This window comes from Suncus etruscus, chromosome X, assembly GCF_024139225.1.
Source record: "Suncus etruscus isolate mSunEtr1 chromosome X, mSunEtr1.pri.cur, whole genome shotgun sequence".
In the NCBI taxonomy this organism is placed as follows: Eukaryota; Metazoa; Chordata; class Mammalia; order Eulipotyphla; family Soricidae; genus Suncus; species Suncus etruscus.
This window is the reverse complement of record NC_064868.1, coordinates 50,957,553-50,979,641: the sequence shown is the minus strand read 5'-3', so window position 1 is coordinate 50,979,641 and position 22,089 is coordinate 50,957,553. Positions and strand designations below refer to the sequence as shown.

General features: G+C 41.2%; 1 protein-coding gene across 1 annotated transcript in view; it reads right to left on the bottom strand.

Annotated features, from left to right (window-relative positions):
• The window catches only part of FGD1 (FYVE, RhoGEF and PH domain containing 1), a 116,946-nt gene that overhangs the window by 27,377 nt on the left and 67,480 nt on the right, over positions 1-22,089 (bottom strand). The window contains exons 2-8 of the mRNA XM_049767197.1: positions 10,363-10,536; positions 9,999-10,176; positions 9,437-9,875; positions 8,073-8,162; positions 5,709-5,857; positions 4,380-4,536; positions 4,130-4,268 (exon numbers count right to left, since the gene is read on the bottom strand). Of these exons, the coding sequence (XP_049623154.1) occupies positions 4,130-4,268; positions 4,380-4,536; positions 5,709-5,857; positions 8,073-8,162; positions 9,437-9,875; positions 9,999-10,176; positions 10,363-10,536 (1,326 nt within the window). The remainder of the gene's footprint in view (positions 1-4,129; positions 4,269-4,379; positions 4,537-5,708; positions 5,858-8,072; positions 8,163-9,436; positions 9,876-9,998; positions 10,177-10,362; positions 10,537-22,089) is intronic.

Here is a 22,089-nt window from a genome sequence, read left to right as displayed (position 1 = left end):
TAAAGAATATTAAAGGTGTTGCCTAGAGCAAAGGAGAGAGGCAAGGAAGCACTGATGAGGGCTGCTGAAAGGGAGATAAAGGCAGAGAGCCAGGGGAGAGCAGTAGAGAAGAAGCTGCTTGGAAAAGGCCTAGCATAGAAGCCATGTGAGGAAAAGCATATGAAAGGGCTTTGGAATAAAGTAAACTGACTCCAAAGGAAAAAAAAAACAAAGCACGTGCACCAGCCTTTTTCAAGTTATCCCCTTTGTCCATTCTCCCTGGAATTCTAGACTTATCTAACATTCTAAGTGGCAGCTTACATATCAAAGTCAAACTATATATATTACTGTGAAAGGCATCTATCTAACTTGTCTTTGGCCTTCCTCTCTTCTCCCCAAGTAATCCCAATAAAAACCTTTCCATGTCAGGACCAGAGTGATAATTATAGTGGGTAGGGTTCTTGCCTTGTACACAGTTAACCCAGGCTCAATCCATAGCACTTCATATGGTCTCCCAAACTGCCAAGAGTGATCCCTGAATGTCACTCAGATGATCCAGAAGTAATTCCTAGTACAGCAAGATGTGACCCCAAAACAAAACAAATCAGACAAGCCTTTCCATGGCAGCTCTTTACTCTCCTGTCTACCAATTTACCTACCTTTTCTTGCAGGTGTGGTAATCTTAAGTTTTTTCATTTTTATTTAAAATTTTTCTGTTTATTGAGATTCTGTAGCTTATAATACTATTAATATCAGTTTCTCATGCACATTAGTCCAACAAGGAGTGGTAAATTTTAAGAATTTTTTCACAACTCTTAAAAGCAATTAAGCAAGCAAGAAAATGCAGAAAAACAAACCCCAAAAAGCCTCCCAGATCTTTCCATGGCTACCAACAACACTCTAAATAAAATATATTCCCATAGAAAGGAAAGATAAAGAGTAATCTCTCTATTAGGGGTCCCCAGGATTCCCCCCTCCCTACTCTAGGGGGAGGAGCAGAGGGAGGGGCCGGGCAGATAGCTGGCTTCAGGTGCCTTGATCCTGGAGGCCAGCTCTTCCCAGGTATGGGGCTAGGGTTCATCCCATTCCGGAGGCTCACTCCCTAGCTTGAGGGGTGCTGGGAGGCTTGGCACTGTGTACCTTAAATATCACTGTGTAAGATTTGTAATTCACTTTGGCCACAATAAAAATTTAAAAAAAGAGTAATCTCTCTAATATTTGAGACTTAAAGATATAGCAAGATAACAAAGAAGCAACACAATAGGAGGGAGTACTTACTTATACAACTGAGTTGGGTGGAGGGTGGGGAAAAGATGGGTGTTGGGGGATCATTGAGAAGGGATGTTGGGTACATTGATGATGGATGTGGTATTGGATTTGTATGCTTGAGAAACCATTATTAGTAGTATTTTAGACCACAGAATTTCATTCAATTAAAAATATTAAGGGCTGGAGAGACAGCATAGCATGTAGACCATTTTTCTTACAAGTGGCTGACCCAGGTTCTATTTCCGACATCCCATTTGGTTCCCTCTGCAACTCAAGGAGTGCTTTCTAAGCACAGAGCCAAGAGTAACCCTTGAGCACTGCCAGGTGTGACCCCCCCAAAAAAAAGAAAAAATAAATACCATATTTGCTGGTGTATAAGACGACCTCCTAATTTTGCAGTTAAAACATAGGTTTAGGCCTATATTCGCTGTATCAGACAGAACATTCCTGTCCTGCATGTGCTGCATGTGTTCCTGTGCTCATGTACCACAGTGAACCAATCACAACAAGCAAAGGTTCAAAGGTTATACTGTAATAGACTTCCTCTCTGACTCTGGCCAATCTGAGCAGGCTTTTTACAGTATAGATTCGGGTCCAGAACATTGTCTAATTTGCACGCATAAAAAGCCTGCTTGGATTGGCTGAGTTAGAGAGGCGGTCCAAGCAGCCTTGCAGTGATTGGTGCAGGATCGAGTTGGAAAATTCATTTTGTGGCAACATTCAGACAATTTTCGTTTAGCGGCATTTTTCGGGATATACTTGGCATATAAAACGACCCCTGATTTTTGGTTGACTTTTTTTCTTTCAAAAGTCATCTTATACGCCGGAAAATAAGGTAAGTGAAATAATTTCCCTTATTGAAAGTGTTCTCCTATAGCCAGGGACACAACTCAATGGGCTAAGGATATCCTTTGCAATCGGAAGGAATTCTCCAGGATCACAAGGTTCCCAAAGAGCTACCAAGTGTAGTATCTTTGAAAACGCTCTCTTTTTTTTTGGTTTTTGGGCCACACCCGGCGTTGCTCAGGGTTTACTCCTGGCTGTCTGCTCAGAAATAGCTCCTGGCAGGCATGGGGGACCATATGGGACACCAGGATTCGAACCAACCACCTTTAGTCCTAGATCGGCTGCTTGCAAGGCAAATGCTGCTGTGCTATCTCTCTGGGTCCTGAAAACACTCTCAACCCTACTTCTATCATTTTACTATGCTTAGGTTATGCTTATGTCACAACAGATCTCTTGTTGGTTTAAACATGTTCAAAGTGGGGCCAGAGAGATTATAGTGGGAAGGGTGCTTGAATAAGGCTGAATAAGTTTGATCCCCAGAACCACATAGGATCCCTTGAGTCTGACCAGGAGTGATCCTTGACTGCAGATCCAAGAATAAACCCTAAGGACTGCCAGCTCTGATCCCAAAAGCCAAAAAATAAATGTGCTATGTGCTACTCCCTTCACCATCCCATTCACATTAGCAACTCCATATTTACTGTTACCTCTGCTGAGATGATGCTCCCCAAAAGGAAGTATAATCCTCTTTGTTATTCAGATTTTACTTAATTATTTATCTTCCTTTCTTAGATAGACCACCCCTTCTGAAGTAGATTCCAACTCATTGTTATTCACTCTTAATTCTCTGAATCATGAAACAGATCAAAGATAATATCTGTCTTATTCACCTCTCTTTTTTTTTTGTCTTTTTTTTCTTTATTTTTTCACCTCTCTATCTCTTGTAACTAGGACATATGCATGATATAAATGAAGAGATGAAATGGAAATCTGATGAAAGTTGGGGAGACTCAGGTGAATACTCTCTGACTCATACTAGAAGAATCAGAATAAAACATTTCTGGTGGTTCAATATATGAAGACTCAGTCTAGAGAGATCCAAATTTAAGAGGCAGATACTCTGAAGCCAAACCCATATGGGGTCCTGGTAATCAAACACTGGTCAACCACAGGTTAAGGCAAGAATAAAGGCAAAAACACTACACACTGTACTATTAGGCTCTGTGTGCTTGGTTCTGAAGAGGTGATTCTGTGGGATTCACTTAGACTTGTATGTTATTCTGGGAGGATCTTTTTAGATAGTGGCTAGTGGACATGAGTAAATCTCTAAACATGGAAAAGAGAAAATCAGGGTCTCTATGAGACAAGTCTTGTCTTTCTGTGATATGAGCTATGACGATCAGTAGAAAGGATTGAGCCTAAGGCTTAGCCTTAGACTATATGTCAGTGTGAGCTTTCAAGCCTGGTCTGTAAGGCTTCAGGTTTAGTTTCTTTTCATATATAAAAGAATCTCAAGTTTAGGGGACAGGCACACTCTCACCCTCATACCCATTTCTCCCTTATTTCCTAAAAACTATTTTACAAAAAAAAGTCCAGGAGATAGCTCCCACAAGGGCACAGTGTGGAGAATAAATGGTTCTCTCAAACCCTGGAGTCCCCATTCATAAGTAATGACTGGGAGATTCCTTCTGAATATTCCTTCTGAGTCTGAGTGCTCAGGTAGAAATATCAACATGGCAGTTCATCCTGGTTCTCACTCCAAAGCATCTATGTGCTCAGTCTGGAGGTTAATTCTTTTTTATTTTGTTTTATTTGTGTGTTTTTGAGTCTCACCCAGTCATGGTCAGGGGTTATTCCTGGATGTGCACTCAGAAATCACTACTGGCTCAGGGGACCATATGGGACACCAGGGATCAAACCCAGGTCCATCCTGGATCAGCTGTGTGCAAGGCAAACACCCTAATGCTGTGCTATCACTCCGGCCCCTGGAGATAATTCTTAATTAAGGGTCTCAATTGTGCAGCAATGGAAAGTTGACTCTAAGTCTGTAAGTTGACTCTGTAGGTCTCGGCAGGGCCTAGATGTGTGCACTCACTTTGAGCATCCTTGCTGTCTGGGGAGCCATGGGGCAGCTTTAATAGATAATCCTTGAGAAGCAATTCATAACGGGGGATGCGCTGCACAGGTTCCAGCATATGATGCTGCAATGTCAGATTGCCACAGGCTTCTTCTTTCTATGACCAGACAAAACAAAACAGAGGGTCTCAGATATGAGACAGAACCCCCCCCTCTGAGTTTCTAGGGTCCTCACTCCTTAGTCTAACACATTCAACTTCACTACTTACTTGCACCTCATGGATAATCACTTTAAACTGGGTACAACGCTCTGTCCAGGTATTCACCAGCTCCACAGCCCGGTCAAAGTTCTTCACGTACTCGCCATACATCTTCAGAAAGGGTGCCAGCTTCTGCAAAATGTCTCCAATGCGTGGATAGCGGTCCCTAGTGTAGAGCAAGGGTTGATATGATCCTACCAATCCTTGTCTCACAGAATCTCTACTTCACTGGCTTCTCATTTCATTTCAGTTCTGGGAATGTATTTCTTAGCTAGTCTACTCCTTCAAAAATACTATTTACTGGGGCCAGAACAATGGCACAATGGGTAGGGCATTTGCCTTGTATATGGCCAACCCAAGTTAGATTCCAAACATCCTAGATGGTTCCCCCAAGCAAGTATGCCAGGAGTGATTTCTGAGCACAGAGCCAAGAGTAATGCCTTACCAATACCTAGGATGTCCCCCCACAAAAAAGTACTATTTACTCTTTAAATTATATGTCAGTTAGTCAAAGGCTCAGCATGATCTGAAACCTGGGCTAGCATTTATTCCAAGTTTGCCTTTCTTGAACACCAGAAATGACAAATCCTAGGATACCTGCCCTGCCTTTACTACAGAGGCCACTTCATATGCTGATCACTGACACTGTGCTAGTTAATTCTATAGACATAAATTAATCACACTGGATTACTGCCAGGCACAATGAACAAGTGTGGTGACACTTTTTACATAAAACTGGTCTGATCTCAACTTTTACTGGCTAAAGTCTACTAGGGGACACTCAGTATCAAGCCTAGTCCTCAGCCTTATTTGGCCCAGTCCAGGGGGAAAAACACAAGAATAAGTTTTGTATTTAGCCCCATAGCCAGTTGAGAAGTAGGGATCAGGTTCAAGCCATCCCTTTGTGGTCACACAAGGAGATGTACTTTTTCCTGTGGCTATGTGCAATGTGGATATTATTTTAAGCAGTAAGTGATATGATTTGATTGTTGTCTGGAAAGGTCATTATGGCAGGTGGTGTAAATTGTAAATAGTAGACAGGGATGAGGGAGATGGTTCAATAAGATGCGCACATGCTTTGCATTCACAAGGTCTAAGTAATTTCTGGGCCTACCTGGTCCCCAAACACTACCATAAGTACACCCATACCCCTGAACAAAGTGAGAAGTGGATGTAGCCCAGAAACGAAAAGAGAGGATAAACTTGTAGAGAAAAGTCTCAAACTTGAGCTGATCCTTTTGTTAAAGGCAGTACAGGAGATGATAGACAGAAATGACCTGTTCACACATAGCCCTTAACTTGGCAGGCAAGTGGAAAAGAAGACTGGTAGCCTCATACCATTCTTCCATGCGCTTCTCTAGCTCAGGCAGCAGGAATTGCTGGTGGAAGCAGTATATGGAGCAGATGTTAGAGAATATGCCATGGACAACATCAGCTGGAAAAGAACTTCGGTTTCGAGCTTCTTCAAGTAGCCGGGCACAGAATACCTATGGGAAAGGGCAAGAGTGCTAAGTTAGCTTTGCCTTGGCTGGAGAAAAGGCAGCTTGCAGGTTAGGGAAGTATTTCTGGACAGGTCTGTGAAGCTGTAGGCTGAGACTGAGGGTACAGGTAGAGAATATGGGTTTTTTAAAGCTTATATGTGGGGATGCACTACATATTATCAGTTAGGGCCGGAGTAGCATTAACACTATGAGGAGTTATATAACCCCTGCAAAAAGGAAGATGAAATGAACAGACATTTCTTCTAAGAAGAAATACAGATGGCCAAAGGCAAATGAAAAAAAAATGTTCCATATTACTATTCATCAGGTAGATACACTGGCACACATTACAAAGAAAAAGAACAAGCAGTGCAGGCATGGATGTGGGGAGAAAGAGACTCATTCATTGCTGGAATGCAGACAGGTCCAGTCTTTGGAAAATAATATAGATATTCCTTTAAAAAGCCTAAAAATTGAGCTTCCATGTGATCCAGCAATACCATCCCTAGGGACACACAAAAAATACAGAAAAGACCTCTGCATTCTTATGTTCATCACAGCACATTACACAATAGCCAGAATCTGGAAAGAAACCAAGTACCCATGAACAAATGAGTGGCTAAAGAAACTGATACAATGGAAGAAGACTATGCAGCTATTAGGAAAAATAAAGTCATAAAATTTACTTGTACATGGATGAATATGGAGAGTATTAATCATACTCATTTATGGTACATAAGAAAAATAAAAGACAGTATGGTAATATTATTCAGAGATAATAGTGATGAGTGTCAGGAGGACCAGTCTATGGTAGAAAGCTTGCCATAAACAGTGGTGAATGCAATTAGGGTAGAGAAGGTTGCATTATGACAATGATAGTTGGAACTAAACACTCTGGACAAAAACTGGATGCTGAAAAGGGATAAAGTGACATATGCATGGTATCCCTTCATTAACAAGAGTGCAAACCACAGTGTCAAAATAGAAGGGAGAGAGAGAAACAGAGAGAGAGAGACAGAGAGAGAGAGAGGTAAAATACCTGCCCAGAGGCAGGCAGGGTGGGTGGTGGGAAGGAAACTGGGGACATTGGTGGTGAGAAATGTACACTGGTAAAGGAGGGTATATATATTCAAGGACTGAAATTTAATCATGAACAATTTTGTATGGTGCTTAAATAAAGTAATTACAAACATAAAATTAAAAGTATGTACAAAAGAAAAAACTATGAGATGTTAAAATCAATCCAAGGTCAAAATTAGATTTAACAAACACTTCTGTGTGGAAAATTATCCCTCTGACACTAACTCCAAGGTTGGGATAGTTTCCTGGGCAGAATACTTTAGGTCTTTTAGAATAGGATCATGCAAACAAAATTGCATCTAGAAAAGAATAAACAGATTACAGAACAAGCGAATTATGCCCAGGAAAGAGTAGAATAACAATTTTTGGTGTTTGGGTCACACCCGGCAGTACTCAGGGGTTACTCCTGTCTCTGTGCTCAGAAATCGCTCTTGGCTGGCACAGGGAACCATATGGGATGCCGGGATTCAAACCACCATCTGTTCTGGATCACCTGCGTGCAAGGCAAAAATGCCCTACCACTGTGCTATCTCTCAGCCCAAGAATAAAATAGTTTATTTAGTCTTTTAGATGTAGAGGGCACCATAGGCAAAAGTAGAACCTGAAAATTTCAAGACTGTACTATTTAAGGGTATCTGCTTGTTGGTTGGCTATGTGAAATACCCCAGCATTCATTTACCTACTAAATTCTGATATGTGTACTGTTCTTAATATTTTTGTCAACTTTTTGTCCCAACTCGTGTGTTGGGATCGAGGGTGACAGTAATATTATATTGAAAAAATGCCATGCTATGAACTCACTGGAGGCTTCTCAGGCAACCCTAAAACTTGGACAGTCCTTGTGTGTTTGTCTCCTTATGTGTCTGTCTCATTCTCTATAAGCAAACTAAGCTGAATGGAGGTCAAAAGTTCCAATCTGATTGGCTTTAGATATTTCTTAGTGTGCCTACTATGCGCTAGGCTGGGAATGAAGATAGATATGAAGATTAAACCTAAGGTCTTAGAGTTAGCTGTGGGGATAGCATAATGCCAGAGAAGTGCTTTTCTACCTCTCTATTTTATTTTTTTCCTACCTCTACATTTTAGTCCAAATGTGTAATACCAGGTCCCAGGACCCCAAGACCTCTGACAGGTCATTCACCTGATCTAGAAGGTGGAGCCTAGAAACATAGGCCTTCTCAGTTTGTAGAAGTTCATTGGCAATGTGGAACACCTTCTGTTGCACGGTCAACTAGAAACAAGAGGCAAATATTAACCCATCATATTATACCCAACCCCCATATTTATCAAATAGCTAAAATACTACTCTAAGCTCATTACCACCATGAGACAACCAAACTCCCATTTCTACACTAATAAACCCGCTTATTATTAGCTCCCCAGTGCATGAAAAAAAAACTCACCTTTTAACTGTGATGACATACTCTCATTCACCCAAATATTTAGCATAGTGTAGAAGTTAGGTGTATGAGTAGAGAGGTCAGATTCCCTGAGCACATATCTGAGTTTTGCCATTCATTAGTTTACATGTATTGTGTAACTGATCTGTATTTAAGTTTTCCTGATTTTCAAATATAGGACATAAGCCATATGTAATTGAGATAAATAATTTGATATAAATAAAGCAAAAAAGACTACAGGTTAAACTGCCTATAAGTACTAGTTATTTATTTATCCACTCTAATCATTGTCAGCAAAAACATGCTGAGTACCTGGGTATAAAGAAAATATGAAAGTATAAAAATGTTGGCCCAGTTTCCTATTCACTAGACATACATTAGTTGCATCCCTGGCCTAAGACCCAATATTTGAGTTGGGTTCTGGTGGAAAACCTCTGACATAAGTTAAGTGGAAGGATACCATTGGAAGCAGTGCTTTGCTGCCAAAGCACAAAAAGAGGTTTCTTCTGTCAAAGTATTCATCTCCACAGTGTCAAATCCCTAGATAGCTCTAGGTTTTATGCTCCTCCAGAGGAGGAGGCCTTCCATCAGAAAATCTCTCTGGATTTAAGACCCTATTCATCTTACAAATACAGCAATTGAGACTGTGGGAAACTGAGATGCTTGAGACATAGAGGAAAGAAAGGTGTCCAATGTCACAGAACTATGGAGTAAGGGGATTTTCCCATTACTGGAATAAGATTTTAAAATATGAAATAAGATTTTAAAGATTCCCAATTCTGGAGCCCACTTCCAAGATGAAAACTGAGATGCAGTATGAGGTTCTCTGATAAAATAAGAATGACTTTCCTGGTAAGCTCTTACACTATGCACTACTACTCTGGTAATCACAGTGATAATACAGAGAATGAGAGGTGAGGTGGATGACTCCTACTGGTATTTAGTAACAGGAAATCAGAAAGGCTAAACATAAAAATGAAATTGTTATTCACAAAGCAAAAACCAAAATAATTTCAAGAAATACTTTTCTAGAGAAAGAGCCAAGCATAAAAAGGCTCCTGATTTCTCTATACAAACATGCCTCTTGGTAAACACGGGTCAGTACCTCCACAGACTCCTGTCTCTCCATCGGGGGCACTGAGATTTCTCTGTCTTCCTCTTCCTCCTCCTCCTCGTCCTCTTCCTCCAGGTCACTATCAACCTCCTGGGAGCTGGGCCGGTAGGGATCGACCAAAGCAACAGGGACACTGGCCAGGGCAGAGGGCACAGGGCAGAGACTATGGCTGTGGGGTACATCATCACTGACAAAGCAGGTTTCCTCACTGTTGGATGGTGAGCTGATGCTGTCAATGCCACTGTCCCGGTTAGGCACCTTCTCACCATCCTGGGGCCCAGGAGCCAACAGGAATAGGCAGCGAGAGGTCTCATTCTCAAGGGTCTGGGGCACTGGTGGTTGCAGGGGTGGCTGTGGCAATGTGGCTGGCTCTGTAGTAGCTGTGCTGGGCCCAGGGGCTGGCCGATCCAAGGCAATAATCACAGGTTCTCTGAGGTAGGTGGTGGATACACATGAAAACAAAGTATCAGCATGATTGAACACTGTCTTACAATCATTCTTTCTGTTTACAACCCATGCACAACCTAACAGGGTTCTCCAGGACTAGACTTACCTTTCAAATTTCTCAATCAGTGTGGATACCGCTGCTGAACTGGGGCTAGCCTCTGCTCTGGAGGCCAGACCCTTGGCCACTCGAGGATCTGCAGGCAGTGGGCGTGATGGTGGAGGGGGGATAGGCTCAGGTTGGGGGGGCATCCGGGGCATCTGCAGGTAGCTGGGCTTCGGGGGCACTGAAAACATGGGAGAGGTGGCAGGAATTCAATGAGCAGGTTGTGGAGGTAGCTGTCATGGCCATGCCATGCGCCCCTGCACAATTCCGCTTTGTCCAACCAGGTGAAAAGAAGGCCTGGTGTGAGACTCACCGGTATGTGGGCCCCTTTCTGACCATTTCTCTAATTTTCTCTGAAACCACTTACCCTGTGGCTTCGGGCCTGGTACCCGCTTCAGTGGTGAGGGACGTTGGCTAGGGGTCTCAGTGGGAGGTCCTGGGTCAGAGCGAAGCCTCTGAGGACCTTCTGGATGAGGCTCAATGGTCTGACCAGGGTCCAACGACAAACTTTTAACCAGGATCCGGTTTCTCTGATGCAACCCTACAGAAAAGAAGAGAAGTGAAGCAACTGATTTTACCCCCAAAGAAACTGGAGAGCTTCAAGTCTTAGCAGGTATCTCAAGTGTCAGGTTTCTTTTTTTTAATTTTTTTCTCTTTATTTGAATATCTTGATTACATAAATGATTGTGATAAGGTTTCAGTCATATAAAGATCACCCCTCTTCACCAGTGCAACATTCCCTCCACCAAAGTCCCAAATCTCCCTCCATCCCACTCCACCTCCACCTGTACTCCAGACAGGCTTTCCAGTTCCCTCATTCATTCACTTGATTATGGTAGTTCTCAGTGTAGTTATTTCTATAACTGTGCTCACCACTCTGTGGTGAGCTTCATGGAGTGAGCTGGTGTTCCAGCTCTCCTCTAATTGTCTCTGAGGATTGTTGCAAAAATGACTTTCATTTTTCTTAAACCCCATAAATGAGTGAGACTATTCTGCGTCTCTCTCTCTCTCCCTCTGACTTATTTCACTGAGCATGATAGATTCCATGTATATCCATGTATAGGAAAATTTCATGACTTCATCTCTCCTGACAGCTGCATAATATTCCATTGTGTATATGTACCACAGGTTTCTCTGAGTCCTTTTACTAGGCGCACCAGCCTTCTAGGAAATCTAGCCTACTCTAGATGGGGCTTCAGACCCAGGGATGTGGCTGACCTCATCAATAAATAAGAATTCTTTGTGATTAGAACATTGATACTGTGCATGTCAGCAGGTATTAATATTAGAGGATGTAAGTAGTCTGGAGTGGGAGCAGGTATCATACATTTTGTAGATGTGTTTGTAGCTCTTGTTTCTATAGCTCTAGTAGCTACACTAAGCCTAAATCATGTTTCTTAATGTTCTTGAATATATCTGGACTTTCTTGTCTATAATTTTACACAGTGAATGTATATAAAATCTGATGAAGCTGCAAGCAAAGTTTTGCTTCTTAAAATCTCAGTCTCACATTAATCTAGCCTATAATACTGTACTTCTAAACTCATACCAACAAACATGCAGTTCTCAGAGTGCAAGTCACAGAAGCAGCTTTAAAAAAAGTAATGGGCTGGAAAGATGAGCTGAACGCATGCTTTGATTGCAGGAGGTCCAGTTCAATGCTCAGCATTAACTGGTCTCTCAGAACTGATGGGGAAAAACTCCAAGCACTGATTTACACAATTAACAAATACAAATAAAAATTAAAAAAGTAATCTTTAACAATGAAACTGGGGGCAAGTATGGAAAGGAACCTGGGAACATTGGTGGACACTGGTGGTGGGACTGGTGCTGGATATGTCTAAATATGCTTAGAATGTTTAGAATATGTCTAAAACTCAATTATTAATAACTGTAAATCGTGGTATTTAATTTTAAAGCAATCAGTAAATTCAGAGAAAGGAAGACCTATTAACAATGAGTCTTTTCTTCTTGTGGGTTTTCTAAATATGCTCCTCTCATCTCTCAGATGAGAGATGAAGGTAACACTAGGTCAGTGCTTCTCAAATAGTGGGGTGCGGGGGCATCAGGCTCCATAAAGTGGGGTGCATTTGACCTCGGCAATCACTGTCATAACAAGCTAAGCCCTGTGTTTATGTCTTTGTATGTCTGTGGAGCTGAGAGTTGCTGTGTCCTGCTTCAAACCCCGCTTTGAAAAGCTACGCACTACAAAACGTGCTCACTGTAGCCATTAATCCAGACATCACCTCTGATTAAAAAATCAGCTCAAATTATTTTATATATTTTTGTTTTGCAGGTTAAAGTTTTTTTTAATAAAGATACTATTTACAGTTGCATGGGGGGGCATGAAAAATGTTTTCTTCTTCCTAGGTGAGCATGACAGAAAATAATTGAGAAGCACTGCACTAGGTAGTGAAGGTTCAGATGGGGAAGCAGTTAGGGAATTTCAGGATGGCATGTCTGCTGGTGCTAGCTGCTTTTTCTTTGTAATAAGAGGCCTTTGGATTGATCCTTCTAATTAGATGTCTCTCGATTGGTTCCTTTTGTTTACATGTTAAAAAGATGTTTTCCCATTGCATCCTTATCTGGCCATGTCCCATCCCATGGGGGTGGACTTTGTTTTCCCAATAAAAGCTGAATTGGAGGCCTGGAGAAGCTGCCATCTTGGCTCGTTATTCCACATGGTGGAGTGGCTGGCTTGTGGGTGAACAGCTTGTAGTGTAAGTTCCTGGCCTGCTATTCCTTCCCAACCATATGTGGATTGTTTCCTGTGTCAGAATTGCTGCCGGACCCACATCTCTCGTCCTACCCGGATTGGGGTCATGGAAATCCCTTTCCCTCTCTGGGGATTGTGGAACACACAACCCATGATTTCACACATATCCAATGAAAAGAAAGTAGGTACAATTGGGCCTAGTGAGGCAGGAAGCTGTGGAAGGTCTCAGAGGATAGAGATATGATGGGAGAGCAGCATAAAGAAGGCAAAACCTGGATGGCAGGCCAAGGAGCAGTTAGTAGAAAGGCTACTAGTTAATGTAGAATGAAGGCAAACAAGAGAAAATATGTGAATATGAGAGACAGTGAGAGAAAGAAGGGGAAAGTAGAAGAGGAGAGATGGGGAGGAAGAGAAAGGGAGGGAGAGGAACAGAAGGGTAAAAAGAAGAGAGTGGGAGAGAGAAAGAGATGTGGGATGAAGAAAATAGCAGGCAGGAGATCCCAGTGCATAAGATGTCATAGCTAAAGAGGTTTTGGTACCCTGTTAGAATAATTTCATACATGACTATTCACAAAGACACATGGTATTTACAGTGTTTCACACAACTTTTGGGTCATACATACAATCACATAACATCACAATCCTGAAAATCTGGTCATACAGTTACAGAAACCCATAGTCACAGCTCCAGATATCACAAAGCCCCTTAGTATCAAACATCAATGAACATGGTCTTGCACAGCAGATCAAGAATCACCCAACCACTTATCACCATATATCCACTTACATACTCCACAAAAAACATGGTTTCACCAAGTCACATATATAGTGTCATTTATACTATGTCTCACAATGACAGGACTGCAGAGTACATATACATACAACAGTTCACATAAGAGTGAATTGGCACAAAAATTACATACTATCATGTACCCAGAAATGCAGTCACAGAAAAATGTATAGCAAAATTTACTGTCACAGTCAAGAAATGCTCATGTCCCTGAATCTTAGGGGAATGGGTACACATGAACACAAGTACTTGCCTCCTGGCTTAAATGGCAATTCATTACATGTGGCCTTTGTTGAAAAAAATAAAACATACAACACAAAGACAAATTGCAGAGACATCTTACAGGGCCACATAAGCAAAATAAGTACCTGCAAATGTTAGTTCTCTCGGTCCTGGAGAAAAAGAGTAGCTTGAGCCACTAGATAATCGCTCTTATAGTACCCTAGCCAAACCTGGACGAAAGCCAGCTAAGAAAACCTTAGGGGACTCATACCATGGCCCCTTCCCAGACCTGAAGGAACACTGTATTCATCAATACAGTGGCATCCATCACACAGTATCTAATTTTGCCTTCAATATCCTTGCTTCTTTTCCCACCAGTGCAGAGACCTACCTTGCTGGGAAGGGGAAAATGCTCCTGTATTTTTTTTGGGGGGGGGCCACACTTGGTGGCACTCGGGGGTTAGTCCTGGCTCTGCACTCAGAAATTGCTCCTGGCTTAGAGGACCATATGGGATGTCAGGGATCAAACTGGCATCCAATCTGGGTCAGCAATGTGCAAGGCAAATGCCCTACCACTGTGATACCACTCCAGCCCCATTCCTGTATATTTAATGGGATTTTTACCCTGTCCTGCTCAGCATATCCCAGTCTAATCCTGACCTGCCTTCCCTGTGGGTATGAGGATGAAGATGAATCAGAGGGTTGCAAAGACAGGTTGAAAGATAACCAGAGAAATTGAGACAACAGAACAGCTAAAAAGATCAGATGTACAGCAAGCAATATCAGGCACCATTTTACAGACTTTTCTTAGAGGTTCACCAATCTGTGCCAGAGACCCAGGTACATTTGTGTTGGATTAATCAGTTTCCATTCTACTCATCATATTTCTTCTTTGCTGATGCTTATTACTCATTGGATGAAAGCACCTTTGGATTGAAGCACCTTTTGGATTGGTTGGTACCTTAGACCACCTGTTCTTGTCTTTTATGTGGTCTTTGTATTCTGAATAAAGCCTTGCGGTCTCAGGGAGAAGCTGTTTGCAGTTTAAGTTTTCCATGGCTGAGCGATCTACCTGCTTGCTAGGAGTAGAAGGCTTGTTGTTGAAGTTACTGAACCTGTTTTATCTCCTTAACCATATGTGGATTTTGAGTTTGCTTCCAGACCTGTGTCTCCCCAATCCCTTGGGACTGGGGCATGAAGTTTCTGCTTCACATCTGTACTGCTTCTTTAAATCTAGAGGAGTCCACTTCAACCAGTCTACTTAGGGGAACAGTGCCCAACCTAGGGCTTTAATCTCTGTCCCTACTACTTTCCCTGTGACCACATAAGGTGACAATACCATCTTCCAGAGCCCTGTTCCCACTCTGTAGAGTGGAGGCTGAATAAAATTCAGATATTCTGGAATACCCTGGCTTCCCAGGTGAAAGGGGCAGGAATTGTTTTTTTGTTTGTTTGTTTGTTTTTGGTTTTTGGGCCACACCCGGCAGTGCTCAGGGGTTACTCCTGGCTGTTTTCTCAGAAACAGATCCTGGCAGGCACGGGGGACCATATGGGACACCGGGATTCGAACCAACCACCTTTGGTCCTGGATCGGCTGCTTGCAAGGCAAACGCCGCTGTGCTATCTCTCCGGGCCCAGGGGCAGGAATTGTTAACCTGATTTTTACTGAAGAGATGAATTGGGGCAATGATTTGCCTATGGTCACAAAGCAGTCACTGTGGAATTAAAGAGAGAATGGTCCTAGACCAAATGCCCTTTTTAAAAACATTATTTAAGGAATGTGGTTACAAAACTGTTCATAATTGAGTTTCAATGTGCTAGTGCACATTGCCCACCACCAGTGTCACCAATTTGCCTCCCACATACTCCCCTCATTGCTCACCCAGGTAGCTCTGGGGTAGACATTTTACTTCTTTCTCTTTTCCTTTTTGACACTGCAGTTTGCACTATTGTTTTTTTTTTTTTGTTTGTTTCTTTTTGTTTTATTTTTGGTTTTTGGGCCACACCTGTTTGACTCTCAGGGGTTACTCCTGGCTATGTGCTCAGAAATCACTCCTGGCTTGGGGGGACCATATAGGACGCTGGGGGATCGAACCGCAGTCCATCCTATGCTAGCACTTGCAAGGGAGACACCTTACCTCTAGCGCCAACTTCCTGGCCCCATAGTTTGCACTATTGTTAATGAAGGGGTACCATGCATACCACTATCCCCTTTTAGCACCTAGTTCTGTCCAGAGGAATCAGTTTCCACTATCATTGTCATAGTACGACCATCTCTATCTTAACTGTACTGTTTTTTGTGGCAAGCTTCCTACCATGGGCTGGCCCTCCTGGCTTTCATCACTATTGTCTCTAGATAATATTACCATACTGTCTTTTATTTTCCTTATATCCCCAAAATGAGTGAGATTATTCTATGTCTCTCACTTTCCTCTGACTCATCTCATTCAGTATATATTAACTCCATATTCATCCATATATAAGCATATTTCATGACTTCATTTTCTTCTAATAGCTGCAAAGTCTTCCTTTGTATCACATGTATCACAGTTTCTTTAGCCAATTCGTGGACAAGGGTTCTTTCCAGATTTTGGCTGTTGTAAATAATGGTATAACAAATATAGAAATACCATCATAGGTATTGCTGGATCACATGGAAGCTCAATTTCTAGTTTTTCTGAGGAATATTCATATTGTTTTCTGAAAAGGCTGGACTTCTATGAATTCCCACCAGTAGTTAATAAGAGTCCCTTTCTCCCTGCATTTGTGCCAGCACTGATTATTCTTATTCTTTGTGAGGTGTGCCAATATCTCTAGTCTGAGATGATATTTCATTCTCCCAAATGATTAGTGACATGAGCATTTTTTCATATGACTTTTGGCCACCTGTATTTCTTCTTTGGGAAATATATGTTCATATCCTCTCCCCATTTTTGAAAGGAGTTAGATTTTTTAAGTTAGCTATATTTTAAGTACTCTATATTATAGATATTAATTGTTGGTACTAGCCAGTTTTCATTTGGCTCTGTCCCCACCCTTGGGGGTGGGCTTTGTTTTACCAATAAAGGCTAACTGGGAGACCTGGAGGGGAAGCTGTGATCTTGGCTAGTCATTCCTCATGATGGAGCAGCTGGCTTGCGGTGTGAGTTCCTGTCCTGTTAGTCTTTACCAATTCTGTGTGGACTATTTCCTGTATCGAAATTGCTGCTATCGGACTAATGTCTCTTGTCTTACCAGGACTTGGGGCATGGGAATCCTAGCTAGCTGGGGATTGTGGAACACTCAAGCTACAATTTCACAATTAACCCCTTATCAGGTGCATACTGGGCAAATAGTTTCTCCCATTAGTTAATCTTTTTTAAATAAAATCTTTATTTAAGCACCATGATTACAAGCATGATTGTAGTTGGGTTTCAGTCATAAATAGAACACCCCTTCTTCACCAGTACAACATTTCCACCACCAATGCCCCCTCACATCCCCCAACCCTGCCTGTATTCAAAACAGGCATTCTACTTCTCTCACTTATTAACATTGTCATAATAGTTGTTAGTTTCATTATTTCCCTAACAGCACTCACCACTCTTTGTGGTGAGCTTTATATTGTGAGCTGGTCCATCCAGCCTCATCTCTATTGTCTCTGGGCATTATTACAATGATGTCTTTAATTTTTCTTAAAACCCATAGATCAGTGAGACTATTCCATGTCTATCTTTCTCCCTCTGACATATTTCATTCAGCATACTAGATTCCATGTACAACCACGCATAGAAAAATGTTATGACTTCGTCTCTCCTGATGGCTGTGTAATATTCCAGTATATGCACCAGTTTCTTTAGCCATTCAAATGTTGAAGGGCATCTTGGTTGTTTCCAGAATCTGGCTATTGTAAATAGTGCTGTAATGAATAAAGCTGTGAGGAAGGGATTTTTGAATTGTATTTTTGTGTTCCTAGGAGTGGTATAGCTGGATCACATGGGACCTCAATTCCAATTGTTTGAGTAATCTCCATATTGTTTTCCATAAAGGCTGAACTAGATGGCATTCCCACCAGCAATGAATAAGAGTTTCTTTCTCTCCACATTCCTACCAGCACTGTTTGTTCTTGTTCTTTGTGATATGTGCCAGTCTCTGTGACATAAGATGGTACCTCATTGTTGTTTTGATTTCCATCTCCCTGATAATTAGTGATGTGGAGCATTTTTTCATGTGTCTTTTGGCCATTTGTATTTATTCTTTGAGGAAGTGTCTGTTTATTTCTTCCCCCACTTTTTGATGGGGTTAGATGATTTTTTTCTTGTTAAATTCTGTCAGTATCTTGTATATTTTCAATATTAGCCCCTTATCTGATGGGAATTGGGTGAATAGTTTCTCCCATTCAGTGGTGGCTTCTGTATCCTAGGCAGTATTTCCTTTGAAGTTCAGAATTTTCTCAGCTTAATATAGTCCCATCTGTTTATCTTTCCTTCCACTTGTTTGGAGAGTGCTGTTTTCTCCTTAAAGATGCCTTTAGTCTCCATGTCATGGAATGTTTTACCTACATGTTTTACCACATACCTTATAGTTTCAGGTCTGATATCAAGGTCTTTAAGCCATTTGGATTTGAGCTTTGCATATGGTGTTAGATGGGGGTCTGAGTTCACTTTTTTTGCAAGTGGCTAACGAGTCTTGTCAACACCACTTGTGAAAGAGGCTTTCCTTGCTTCATTTTGGATTTCTTGCACCTTTATAAAAAATTAATAGATTGTATGTCTTGGGCACATTCTCTGAGTACTCAAGTCTATTTCACTGATCTGAGGATCTGTCTTTATTCCAATACCATGCTGTTTTAATATGTGGATAATCTTTGTATCCTAGTTTCCTTTGATGTGCAGAAGCTTCTCAGTTTAATGTAGTCCCATTCGTTTATCTTTGCTTCCACTTGGTTGAATAATGGTCTTTCATCCTTGAAGATGCTTTTAGCTTCCATATCCAAAAGCCCTTTTTAACTCTATCTTCAAGAGGAAGCTAGAAAATTAGAGAACCAAAAGAGGCAAAGTATACACCAATACTTTAACAAGCTTCAGGATTGTGGTGAGAGCAACATCCTCAATAAATCTGTCCATGTGGAGATGAACAATAGGGGCAGGTTCAAGAACTTAAACTTGTGTAAGAACCAAGGAAGGTTTCACTTAGGGAAGAAGGTTAAAGATCTACTTCCTCCATATACCTCAGAAGGCCATGTCACTCCAGGTCTTTATTTTGCTAGAGGTACTTCCAGCTTAGATCAAATAACTTACTTGCATAAAAAACTTTCTATGGTTTCATAATGTCCATAGAAATTTGTTGGCTTATAGAATTTCTCAACTTCTTTGTTCCTTCATAAACCTACTTAACATTCTCACTTGGCTTAGTTTAGTCCTACAAATATTGCTGGAGTTTTCTCTACACCTGGTAGGATACACTATGTTCAGAGAAATGGAGAAATACTTGCCCTAGAGGAGATTCTAGAATACTCCTCTCTTTGGTGTATAGATGATTTCTGGATAGTACTCTCTACCCTTTCCCCCTCCCCACCACATAGTTCCTGCATTAATCTGGTACATTTTGCCCAAGAACAAATGATTAAAGAAACTATGGTATATATATATAATATATATGTGTATGTGTTTATATACACATATGTGTATGTTTATATATACACATACACACACTAGCATATTACTTGGCTTTAAGGAAAGATGAATCATGCAATTTTCTTCTGCTTAGATGGATCTAGAAAGTATCATGCTCAATGAAGTCAGAAGAAGAGAAGAAAACAAAATTATATTTCTCATATACAGGATATAAAGAAACAATTGGGGAAGAACAAATGCCCAAAAGACAATAAAAACAAAGAACATGAGAACTGGTCTTCAGTAGGAAACTTGACACATTTTCAGGTGGGTAGGGTAGAGAAGAGAACACAATGACAACAATGGAAGAAAGTGGGCACTGGAGGAAGAGGAGGTTCTAAAATGAGATAAAGTGCTAAGAATGAAGTCCTCTTGTGCTGCCACCCATCTCTGGAACACAGAACACTCCCCAAGAAGCTATAATAATGATGCCACCTCCTTATCATATATATGTGAAAGCTTCTGACCCTTGCCAGCCCTGCTATCCCTATGTGTATGCCACTTCTCCCTTGAACCCTTGTAAGGATAAGCTACCCCAACCCAATGGCTAAACCCACCTCCAGAACAAAAATATCTCCATAATTACACTATGCAAATGGTATCAATCATATATGAACACTGGAACAGCATGTTAGGTCAGGGACATTGGTTAACAAAATAGAATTGTTAACAAAATAGTTAATAAAAATAGATTAACAAAATACAAATTAACAGTTGGCTGAAATATAAACAAACTGTTCAGATCTCAGACTATTGGGATTCTGAAGCACAAATCATAGCACCAACAAATCTATAAAAAACAATGAAGAAACAAAAGAATTCATATGCTCTGGCAATCAGGGACAATACTCCTGGCAAATCACTGAGCTCAAATAAACTCTCAAGCCTCATCAGTGAAGAATTTAAATCCTGCATCATACATTGTTTATGGAAATAAGTCAATCACTGGTAGAATCATTCAATGAATTGAAAGATAAACTAACCCAGCATATCAGTGAGTACATACAAACAGAATTGAAGGAGTCAAGAAATAAAATAGCAAGCCACAACAACAGAATTCAAAACATTGAGGCCCATATCAGTGACACTGAAGACAAAATACCAAGAATGAAATAACAAAGAAGAAAGAGAAATGAATAGAAAAGAACAAAATATGAGGAATATAAAATACAGTACCGTATTTTCCGGTGTATAAGACGACACCCTTAATTTTACAATTAAAACATAGGTTCAAAGGTTATACTGTAATAGACTTCCTCTATGACTCTGGCTAATCTGAGCAGATTTTACAGTGCAGTTTCAGGTACAGAACATTGTATACTTTGCATGCATAAAAAGCCTGCTTGGATTGGCTGAGTTAGAGAGGCGGTCTGAGCAGCCTTGCAGTGACTGGTGCAGGATCGAGTTGAAAGATTCATTTCGTGGCAATATACAGACAATTTTCGTTTAGCGGCATATCAAAAAGTTTTTTGGGATATACTCGGCATATGAGAGGACCCTCGATTTTCAGTTGACTTTTTTTTGTTTCAAAAGTCGTCTTATACGCTGGAAAATGCTGTAATTACCTTCTAATCAGGAATACCATAAGAAGAGGAAAAGGGAAAGGGGAAAAACGGCTGGAGGATAAAATAATGACTAGAACTTTCCTGATCTCTGGAAAAGATCACCTACAAAGATTCAAAAGGCCCAAAGAATACCAATTAGCCCCCCCTAAATAATGCAAATGAAACAAAACAACAAAAAAACACATAGTAATTAAAATGGTAAAATCAAAACACAAAGACAGACTACTTAAAGCAGCAAGAGAAAAAAAATCCTTGGCTCATCTCTTTTGGAATATGGCCATGGATGGCCAGTATGAGGGGCCTTTTTGGCAGATGGATTAAAGTATTAAACTTTGGGCCCGGAGAGACAGCACAGCGGCATTTGCTTTGCAAGCAGCCGATCCAGGACCAAAGGTGGTTGGTTCGAATCCCGGTGTCCCATATGGTCCCCCGTGCCTGCCAGGAGCTGTTTCTGAGCAGACAGCCAGGAGTAACCCCTGCGCACCACCGGGTGTGGCCCAAAAGCCAAAAAAAAAGTATTAAACTTTATTCCAGTTGTGTAGTCTCATCCTTCGACTCCAGACCTGAGCATTTGGGGCCTCGTTCGAGAGAGGAATAACAATGAGAATTACCAACAAAGCTGCCTAGGTCCCATGCAGATACACTGGGACACCCTCAAGGATTGAAAAAGCAGGGACCTCCTTTCTCTTACAGGTGAAGTCACAGCCTGAATAAGAAGGACCCCCTGAAAATCCAGCTGACTCAGCTCACAGGACCAGGACAGAAGGCAGATATTCCTGGTGTTTCTGCTGACTGTGGTCGTGACTGTGCAGTGACTGCAGAACAACAAGCAAGAATGAATACCCTCTTACCTAGACTTTGGATGGGGTGTTTGTGGGTCAGACTGTCAACCTGGAGATAACTCCCCTAAACTTTTACTTATGTGATTTGTTTGGGGTTTCTGGTTATGCTCTATAAGATCTGCTCCTATTGAGGTACAAGTGTTAAAAGAAGTGATGCCAACCCATGGCTTCAGGTTCTGTGATAGGGAAGTTGTCCCAAGAGCATTCTCATTTTATAGTTGTAAGGAATGGAGTTTAGATTCCGCATATAGAATCTTGGAGAGTTGTATGGTATAAGTTCATGAAGGTTTACCATCTGTTAAAAG